This window comes from Ammodytes marinus, assembly GCF_949987685.1.
Source record: "Ammodytes marinus genome assembly, chromosome: 16".
Taxonomy (NCBI): domain Eukaryota; kingdom Metazoa; phylum Chordata; class Actinopteri; order Uranoscopiformes; family Ammodytidae; genus Ammodytes; species Ammodytes marinus.
The window spans coordinates 11,197,708-11,208,210 of record NC_137220.1 but is presented as its reverse complement, the minus strand read 5'-3'; the positions used below and the strand labels follow the sequence as shown (position 1 = coordinate 11,208,210).

The 10,503-nt window shown below is 42.4% G+C and overlaps 2 protein-coding genes across 2 annotated transcripts; both read right to left on the bottom strand.

Annotated features, from left to right (window-relative positions):
• Nucleotides 1-954: 954 nt before the first annotated feature.
• Nucleotides 955-6,195, bottom strand: cnp (2'',3''-cyclic nucleotide 3'' phosphodiesterase). Its single transcript, XM_080043701.1, has 4 exons — nucleotides 6,076-6,195; nucleotides 2,939-4,610; nucleotides 2,694-2,821; nucleotides 955-2,397 (listed from the first exon to the last, which is right to left on the bottom strand). The coding sequence occupies exons 2-4, from the start codon at nucleotides 4,569-4,571 to the stop codon at nucleotides 1,936-1,938; spliced, it is 2,223 nt and encodes a 740-aa protein (XP_079899827.1). The 5' UTR covers nucleotides 4,572-4,610; nucleotides 6,076-6,195; the 3' UTR covers nucleotides 955-1,935.
• A 1,313-nt stretch (nucleotides 6,196-7,508) lies between these two features.
• odad4 (outer dynein arm docking complex subunit 4) lies at nucleotides 7,509-10,323 on the bottom strand (the record flags this gene model as incomplete). Its single annotated transcript, XM_080044034.1, has 11 exons — nucleotides 7,509-7,544; nucleotides 7,640-7,740; nucleotides 7,851-8,047; nucleotides 8,186-8,272; nucleotides 8,364-8,571; nucleotides 8,685-8,912; nucleotides 9,089-9,239; nucleotides 9,483-9,544; nucleotides 9,629-9,782; nucleotides 9,925-10,056; nucleotides 10,204-10,323. 11 exons carry the CDS (start codon nucleotides 10,321-10,323, stop codon nucleotides 7,509-7,511), a joined length of 1,476 nt encoding a protein of 491 aa, XP_079900160.1.
• Between the last annotated feature and the right edge of the window lie 180 nt (nucleotides 10,324-10,503).

The following is a 10,503-nucleotide window of genomic DNA, read 5'->3' as shown; positions in this document are numbered from 1 at the left end:
ACTCTCAAACAGGCCATCCTGGCTGCACATTGAGCTCAACGGTGTGACATTTAGCCTAGAGCACCAGTTCAAGGCCTTAAACCTGTAGTTAATTTGAGTTTGAAGGATGTAGTGTTGAGTAAACACTTTATTGCAGTTAATCTGCACGTATATTTTTTAGTAGACCTATATAAAGTCTGAAGTATGCTTAGGAAGTTATCAAGCTTGAGTTGAACTACACAGAATATTTGCCCTTATTTCCTGTTATTTTGGGTTGAAATAGTTTTGGGCATAGCAGCAGTATAAAAGTATATCAGTATCTTTACAGACAGCATGAGCACCATTTGTTGGAGACTGGGAGAATACTATGGCTGTGTCTCACAGATAAAAAAAAATTACTTTGTAAATATTACTGTGATGTCTTTTACTGTGACATCACAGTAATATTTACAAAGTACGTTTTTTTTAACCCTATATTTCTCTTTCTGTGATGTCACGAGAAAGAGAAATATAGGGTTAAAAAAAACACTCTTTCTGCCTTTTCTCAGGCTAGGATGAACCGATTTTAAAAAAAATTGCACATTTATACTACATAGGATCTCAGAATTCAATACACTTTCATATTCAAACCGGTGAAGTAGGCCTTTAAGAATAACAATAACCATTAGCACACATGCAGTTTTAGAGTATGTTAAACATTCTGAATATATAACAAGATGAGATAAGTAGAGCAAGAGGTCTGATGCACAGTGTGGGCCAGCAACAGGGTTTGGAAATTACAGCTGAGCACTTCATTCATTATAGGCAACATTATGGAAATAGATGGGGCGCCCTCTGCTGGTTTACAGGGAGAACCACTAGTGCGCAGTCACGCTATGAAAAAATGGCCATGTGCAGAGAAACGTCCCAGTCAATAGCCTGCATGCTAGTCGTCACCATGCTACATCGATAGTTAATGAACAGAGCACACATCCATTACTGGAGCAAAGCATGTTTTTTTTTTTATTAAGTGTACAAAACAAGTGCAAAAATAGTGATTCATAAGAGCTACGTAAAGTAGGACTTGCCCTTCAAAAAATGACAGTCACAGAGGAATACAAATTGAAATGCAATACATGGAAGTGCTGTTCAATGAGGATAAAAGGGAGCAATGGTGCAGTGTTGCACAGTAGAAAAGATTGCAAAACATGAACTTAGATTCACAGCATTTGATAAGTACTAAGTGCAAGCTGCTGAAACAAATGTCAAATTCATCAGCATTCTCCCTGTCAAACTATGCACAGTGCAAAGATTTCACAAGTAAGGACCTCTGTGTATGACATTCATTCTAATACACTTAATCAAATAGATAACTTTGGCCTGTACGCCATCGTAACAATTATTTGCTAGGCTGCGCATGCACACACACACGCAAACACACACACACAGAAAGGACAGCTACACTTTTTAAATTACAACTCGGACAAAGGGAACACCAGACAAATTCTGTTGAAGCGCAGAGGTACTATTAGTAGGTCAGAAATGTGCTAATGTTGCTATAGTTAACCTGGGATGCATGCAATGAGTACCTAGTATCTCACAACTGAAACTGAGAAACATTGACAAAAGCTACATTTTTTCAGATAACTGGAGCTGTTGGAGAAGGCTATACTACCTTGGTCTAAAACTGCAGCTAATAGCACCCTCAGCAAAATTGCCAGGTACCGTAACTCTGGCGCCGATATGTGAAACAAGATACTGAACTTTAACAAGCCTAACTGGATTTTGAAGGCATCTTGGGTTGTGGTGCAAATCAACAGTAAAAAAAGGCACACAGCTTGTGGATTTAGGGTGGCTATAACTCTAACCCCTAAACACTGCACAAACACACACACCTTGCACAGATTAAGCCAAAATTCACCAGTCATCCCCGGTCACACATCCTCCCCCCCTACCACCAACGAATCGATTGCCATTTTACAGTATGGTGCACCTTTGCTTCTTCTTCTTCTCTGCTTCCTTTTTGGTGGGCTTCGTCTCCTTGCGGCCGTAGAAGCTGGAGAAGCAGGCCGGGGTGCAGATGGGCTCTCGCAGACTGAGCAGCCACCTTCCCTCGCCGTAGTAGGTGAGGGAACCCAGCTCCATTTCCTCCACAGGCTCCCCCTGCTGGCCCTCCTGCTGCAGGGCCAGGATCTCCAGTAGGTCCAGGCCCGTTTGCACCGGTTCCACACCCTCTGCACAGCCCAGGGTGACGTGGGCGCGGCTTCCCGGGGCCAGGGAGGCAGCAGTAGACCCCGCCTCCTCCTTCTCGCCATTGGCCGGCGGCCACAGCACAAGCTGCTCTTCAGTGAGGGAAACTCTGGCGCCGACGGTGCGAGGGGTGACAAAGAGAGCGCTCAGCGACAGCTCAAACACAGAACCGTAGCAGCCTTCCACAGCCTGGGGGAGCAGAAAAAAAAATTAATTATGGAGGATTATGTCATATCACAAGATTTAAAAGGTGCACTATGTAACTTTGGGTGCGTCAGAGAAGTGAAGATATTTTTTAAATATATTCTCATAACTGAATAAACAAACTTTCTTCATAGGAAAATTATATCCCTGGAACACGAGTTAGAAAGCTTTACTTTAAAGATACCGTTTCAACGTTTTCAGCAACAGTTTTGTTTACAAAAATTCTAGTCTTACATTTAGTTCCAGGTGAAGGAAATAAAATGCAAAGAAGAGTTTCTTACTGGAGTGAGAGCGTAATCTTTGGCACCCTCTGCTTTTCCATAGTCACAGAATTTTGTAGTGCAATGGAGAGTTCCTTTGGCTTGAAAGTACTGCTCCAAATCCACCTCCGACTCAGCTTTCCCAGTGACTGCAATACAAAGGAATAAAAAAGATCAGTTTCATCCTAACCATGACAGTTTATAGATATGTTTTACCTAAAATAATAATCCCTTTTAATAAATAAAACAACTTTAAGTACACTCACAGTCAATCAGGTGTTTCTTGAAGGCCTCCAAGGTGTCCAGCGTTTTCAGGAAGTCCATTGACGTGCACCGAACCTTTTCCTGCACGGAGGAGAGAAGGAACCAGCCAAAGTAAAGAGGAAGGGTCATTTCCTCCAGAGAACCTCTCATGGCTTCCAGTTGAGCTTCCTCTAGTCCACGCTTGGCAGCCTTCTTGGTGAGCTGTGCCAGATCTCGGCTCCACTCGGTACGCGGCTCCAGAAAGACCGCGACCAGGTGGTGTTGCTCTGCGATCTCCCCCAGACGGGCTAGCCGATCCTGGGTGTGGTTGGTGTCGTCCACCACCACCAGCGTGGAGGCTGTGTTCCCTGCACAGGACACCACAGCCTCATCCAGAGCCTTGTAGCCATCCGCAGACGTTTCTGGATTCTCCGGCTTTACACCGTGGTCATCGGCACAGACAATTGAGCAGTGGTCTTTGTAGGCGTCGGCGATGGCCCGTGCCAAAAAGCTTTTACCGCTCCCCGGGAGGCCTCGGAGGACGACCAGGGTACGGGAGGATCGCATGGTGTCTTTGGTCTGCTCTTTCTCCAGCAGGGCAAAGGCCAGGGAGCCAGCCGCCGGGACTGTGTCCTCCTCTTCCTTTTGATGTTCAGCGTCATTCTTCTCAGATTCAACTTCTGCTGCTTCGGCTCCCTTCACAGTACCCGACTCAACTGATTTCTCTGGTTCAACATCTTTCTTCACGTCCTCCGCAGGCGTCACATTTACAATCTCAGCCGGAGCCTCCTCTTTCAACGTCAGAGCTTCTGTTAGCTTCTCTATGGAAACCAACTCGTCCGCCAACACGCTCTCCGCTGGCTTTTCCTCTTCGACTGTGGCTTCAGTGAGGAACGCCTCCTTTTTGGCAACAAATTCTTCTACCACCTCAAACGTAGTCTGCAATTCGGTTTCCGCCATTTCTGACACTATCTCTTCTTTGATGGGTGACTGCTGCAGAGCGGCCGGTTCTTCTGGTAATGTTTGCTCTTGTGGTTGTTCAGCTTCTGGAACTGATTCGGCCATTTTCTCTGGCTCCGGTTCAGGGACACTGTCTGCCGCTGGTGTTTGCACAGGCAGAGGCTCTGGGTCATTCTCTGGCACAGACTGCTGCTGCTGTTCAGGCTGGATGATTTCTGGTTCTCTGTTGAAAGCCTCGACTGGGTCAGAGACCTTTTCAGATGACTCATCTGGATCTGGTGATGATGCCACCTCACCAGGCACGGACTCCATGTCACATTTTCCAGTGGGCGGGCGGCTCTCTTCAATCTCAATTTCAGGTTCTTCTGCTGTGGGCGAGCAGCTCTCAACCTCAACCTCCATTTTTTCTGTGGGCAAGCTCTCTTCCACAATCTCCATTTCTGGTTTTTCCACAGACAGCAGCAGTGTTACATTATCCGTCACATTCGGCTCTTCTGTCTGGTTCAAATCCATGGCTTCTTCTGCACCGTGTCCGTTCACAGGCAGCTGCTCGGGCTCTTCCTCAGCAGCTGGTAGGTTCTCAGGCTCCTCTGGCGTCTGCAGTTTGGACATGACCTCTTGTTCCATTACAGCCTGCTCCTGCTGCTGCTGCTGCTCTCGCTGTGGACTCTCCAACGCACTCGTTTCAGAATCCATGTCTGGCCTTAAAGTCTCACTTTACTCAACACCATGTACCTTCAATAAATAAATACACAATAAAAAAAAGAGAAAATAAATTGTTTATTTAGACCGGTGACTCATTTGAAAGCCTTTTAAAAACATTAAAGCCCAACCCACCAAAATCAGACTGAAAAGCATTTAAACGCACACATTTAAATTGTGGGCTTTGGGCCTACTTCTATTATTAATAATACATTTTGATCAAATTGGTTATTTAACCAACACCACTTATAATATTCAGACGTGCTGGGAAACAGTGTGTAAAACAGGAAGCCTATTTACAGCCTTTTTTTATTTTAGAAAAAAAAAGATCAAGTTGAATACTGAAATATAGTCACCTCTTTTTTTTTTTTTTACATGGCAACCCTCTAGAGGGCAGAAATCAAATCGTTTTTATAAGGGTTGGAGTCATTATGGCTCAACAGGAAAGTTTCTCAATGTGGGTGGATCTTACACATTAACCAGCACATTTTTGATGATTTTGAGGGTTGGACAAATCATATGCAGTTCAATACATTAGACCTGCAATAACCTTTGAAGCTATGTCCTTATTTGTTCTGCATATAGGCTACCCTAGGGGTGGGGGCAATATGGTGGCATTATCTTCCGAATATCAATTGGTTAAAAAAACACAAAGACATTCAACCTCTGGTGCAGACACACAGGCAAAACGCAGTATGCCAACCTTGCATGCACCAACTGCGCCAAACCTTGCCAGCAAACACAGACAAAGGGTAGTTAAACAAATGGAAAATGGGGGCATCGTGTTAAAGTGCGATTACCTCATAGTGTAGCGACCTCAAACGTGTGGCAGGGTGTTTTAAATGATTTGGATATAAACTTTGAATTTAACATATGTTTGAAACCACACCGTGTCAGAAAGGGAAGCACAAAAAAACTAAAACTAAGTCAACACAATGTAGCAAAAAAGGCAAACACATTTGCACAACCAGGAAAACACAATAACCGAAACCAAAACGGATGCATAAATGAAAAAAGAAATACAAATCAGTCGTTTTTTAAGGGACAGTAACAGTAAATGGCGGAGTGAGTGAAGAGAATATCATATTTTTGTTTAGGGTATAGTTCAGACCAAATATATTTACATTCACTGAACAAACAATAAGATTTTTAAAAATTCAGTCGAATCCCACGTCAAAAAGCTAAATGTTGCAGTGAAAATCGATAAGATAAGAACATTTGCATTTTATGAAGTGCACAATGTGGCCATGCAGGCAGGCGGGGAGTGGCGTGCACCTACCGTTAGCACGCCAGACAAAAACAATTTAGCCTGGCAGGCACGGAATCTGGTAACAGCATCCAAAGCGCCACGTCTAAACAAGTTTGGTGCTTCTCTTCCGTATACAAATCACTGCTGGTTACAGCGACAACTTATTTCAGGCTGTATGTGTAAGAAAACAAAACAAGGAAGAGGTGCGTTCCGTACAAAGGGCTTTTGTTTGTTAAAATGCCAGCTTACCAGTTATAGGTTGCAGAGGAGCTGTCGGTGGTGCCGCTGACCACGCGTTTCTCTCAATGGTTACAATGACAAGGCAATACTCGACACAGACACGCGCTCGCTTCAAAAGGAAACGCACGCGCAGCTGGGCGGGGCCACGGACACGCCCCTGAACCGGAAGGACGCTACTGGAGAAAGAGGATAGAACCATCTTCTTCTTTGATGTAGTGTACAGTATTAGGCCTACCCTATATAGACAATTTCTCTTAGTTGATTTGATACTTTGTTTTATTTAGAATTAAGCAACAAATATAAAAAGCATCAGTATGCAGAAAGTATAGTCTATCTGAAATTACAGTTACACAGCCCCAAGTCCTGTTTAGAATTAGAAGGATTTTATTATGTGACATATTTAAATATTACAATAATTACAGCACCACTGTAATAAAAATAGGGAACTATCAACAATGTAACCAATTGCTCGTAGAGGCCAAGTCATTTAAAAAATACCATCTATGGCACCGCATAATTTTTTCTCCAATGGAAGGCACCTGGTTTTTCTACTGAAGGGGCAAGATTACAGTAGTATTCATATACTCAAGGTGGTGTATTTGGGGATATTTATGAAGACGATGATCATGACCAAAACTTAATAATTATTTTGTGTCTATTATCGGCACACATAAAAAGACAATAAACAATACATTTACACACTGATATTGCAAACTCTGCAGGAAGCAGCTATCTGTGTAAATCACACCATGCATGTCTGAGAACAGATGTAGCCTAATAGAGGTGTGACAAGAGGAAGTTCACTGCAGTAAGAAGAGCGTATGGGGAACTTCTAAACTATCAAAAGGAAAAAAACACTTCATGATGGGTAGGTTGCAGTGTTTATATAAAAGTATGTTATAAAAGTCCTCTTCATTTTGCATATTATGCTTCACATTATCTAGATAAAAGATTTTAATTTGATGAAAATAGAATTACAAAGAATTCTGCCAAATGAATTTGGACTTATTTAAAATAATAGCATTTATTCTTTATAAGTGACCACCAACTAGGTACCTGGGTCAGAAGTAATTCTATATCATCGATCATGATGTAGGCCAAATAGGGAGCTATTAAACACTTCCCCATTTACTCTGGGAACAGTAAACTTGTTTGCACAATCCTCTTGTGCCTATTAGTGACCAAGGCTTCCAATACGAAGTTCACAGTGTGATTTTATAAAAACCTGTGATATCTGGGTCTTATTTATCAGTCCGTCTTAATAAATGTATATTGAAAAACTCAGTATATAAGCAATAACACATCAACCCCAAATTCAAATATCTCAGTTGCCCATTTTAAGAATAAAACTTTTATTGGTTTCAATTGATGGTGGATGTCTTCTGTGGGCCTTTTTCTACCTTAGCAGTCTGAAACACCACATATCTCGACTGAGGACGTCCTCACTGCTGTAGGTGTTGCTTTGCGTCGTCAAGAGCCTAAAAACAGAATGATAATTGTCAGCGATTAAAGATGTCTTTGAAAGGAACTAAAATAGATGGTGAAGGGAAGCATATGACAGAAAAGAGGGAACCTTCTGAATGACAGTCATGACAGACTGGTCTCCTATCAGTTTGGCCTGGGTCAAGGCCTTCTCAAAGTGGGAGACACAGGCTTCATAGTTTCCAAGTTTCACTGAGATGAAACAAAGGAGAATTGATCATCAGCGTTCATCAGGTGTGTAGTTTGTACCATGACAACAGCCCTGCAGTAACTCATTTTGGAAATATTAGACAAGTAATTACATTCTGATTGTGCCACCAAAACATTGGAATTCATCTGCCATTTCTCATCAGCAATTCCGTCAGCCGCATCAGCTGAGTTGACGGCATATTCTCGAGCTTCTTTGTGTTTGTTGAGCTCCATGTAGCACCAACCGATCTCGTGACACAACCAGGCCTTCTCCAAACCACTACAGACCAAGGCATTCTTCTTCTCCCAGCTGAAAATTGAAGAGAAAAAATCAAAATAAATACTAGATCACCAATAAACTAATCTTCAATAGTAAATAGACACGTTTTGCTAAGGACAGCAATATTATACATTACAAAAGTGCTGCTGTATTTCATTATTTACTTACAACTCAATGGCTTTTGAGAACCGTCCGGTCTTGGCATACACCCGCCCGATGTTGTCCAGAGCCCTGGACATTGCAGCTGAGAGTTTGCTGTTGACACATGAAAGATGACTGAACATTCTCACCACTGTTGAAAATAATGCATTCACTTCTATAGTGTAGTTTTTCTTCACATTCTCACCACTGTGTAGCAAGCTCCAGGTCTTTTTGATGATGGACTAATGCTTTGTCCATGTCTCCCAATTTCAACAGGGCATTGCCGATACAGCTGTGCAGGTTGGCCAAAACTTCATTCTTATGCGGCACCTCTTTGTCACACCATCCCTCTACTACTTTCAGGACTTCCTTCGCCTTCTTGAGACTACCCGCTGCATTTCCAGATGTCAACTCTAAGACAACAAACATACAGAATTGAATATCATGAAAAAGTCCATTTAAAAAAGTTAAACTTTTAAGATGCACCTGTACAGACAGGAAAGTTTAAACAGAAGTCTTCCCTTACCTGCATCAATTTCATCCAAGCATTTCATGAGGAAGTGAGCAGGTTCATAGGAGGCGTCGTGAGCAGAAGGCTTGCTAGGTTTTTGATGCCTCAGCCTCCGTGCCCTGTCCCGCGGGGAGCTGGTAGTCTCCTGGCTCCAGAACTCGGTGCAGGTGTCCAGGTAGGTCAGGCAGCCCTCAATGACGTCCTGTAGTCGTTCCCCACCCTTTGTTCTAGCTTTTACTAAATCTGCAGATCATAATGTAACAGTTACAGAAAATGTTAGTCAATAAAAGTGTAAAGCATTACTGTGGGTGGATATAAATAAAGATATTGAAGTATGAAGGGGAAAATGTAGTGTGCTGTATCTGATGCCGATTAAACAAAGGCATATTGAGGTCTCTAAACTGAAATAACAATAGTACCTTCATCTTTGAGCAGGTTTTCTAGATATTTCTTGTCACTGTAAAACTCTCCCAGCAGTTGTTTGGTCGTCTTCTCACTCTTAGGGGTCTTCTGGGTTTGCCGTTTCTTCTCCTTTGTCAGATGCTGAATAGCAGAAATGGGCTGTGCCCTCTTTTTATGGATCAGTCACAACACAATAGTGTGCATTAGAAGGGAAGCCAGAGTTGGACTTTACATAAAAATAGCAAAAGTCTCTGGCAAGCCATTAATGCAGTGGAAAGTGATCCTTTACATTATCAGGTATTTTTCCAGGAAAGGATTGATGTCTACAATTATTCCTATGGATGCTGCCTGTACTTGCAACCTTTTAAAGAAAATACTAGGTTAATAAAGGGGAACACTCAAAACACTCACCTCCTCATCTTTTTGGAGAAATGATAGGTCTCCTTTAATCTCCAGTTTTACAGAGATTGGGCCTAGAAGATGCCAAAAGAGGAGCAAAATGGTTTAGATTGTAGGGATGAGTCCTGAGGTCAGAGAAATACTGCTGTAGTACTTACTGCCAACACAGTTTTCAATTGCCTCATGAGCTTTCTGGATACCCAGCCTGAACTCCTGTATTTGTGGACGTAGTTTTTGTCCACGGTGGTAAAACACTAGCGCAAATTCAAATTCTCCCATGTAGTACAATGCCTCTGCTTTCTGGTACAACCCCTGAAAAAAAATGACACAATAAATGTAATGATACAGGTTTAATTTTTCACTGGGTTTAGCCTTGAGGGCTATTATTTAGAATAGAGCAGTTGTTTTATTATTTTTTTATCTTTAGACAACATTTCTGTAGGCTACTGCTTACCTCGAAAAACGACTTGTCTCCTTTGAGGGACGCCTCTGCATCTTTTAAAGCGTTTTCAGATTGCCCCATCTTCAGGTAACATTTGGAGCGGCCGACAAAGCAGGTCTTGTTGTCAGGCTTTAGAGACAGTGCCTAGAAAAAAAGAGCCCAAAGAAAGTCACTGAGACATGATTTGTAAGAGTTGCATTGACAATCTTGCAGTTATCACCATAGGATGATGAGCTTCTGTTTGATAGTAAAACGTTTACTATGTCTGGCTAAGTTTAGCATATTACTCACCGTCGTGTAGCTCTCTATAGCCTTTTTGAACTCTCCTTTAAGATAGAGCCAGTCCCCGTCGGCCACTAAAGTCGTAAACACACCTTTTGGCTTTGTACCATCTACGTCTGTGTCTCCCATTTTTTTAAACCAAACTTTTTTTTCACATTCACAGAAAATGTAACTCACTGAGGCAAGTAAACACAAGAACACACAGCTCCGGTTAACTAGTCTCCTAGCAACCACCCACTAACAAACTGAGAGCGGGAAACAGTGCCATCTTCTGGTCATCCCGCTCAGTACAATCACAGACTGTACATT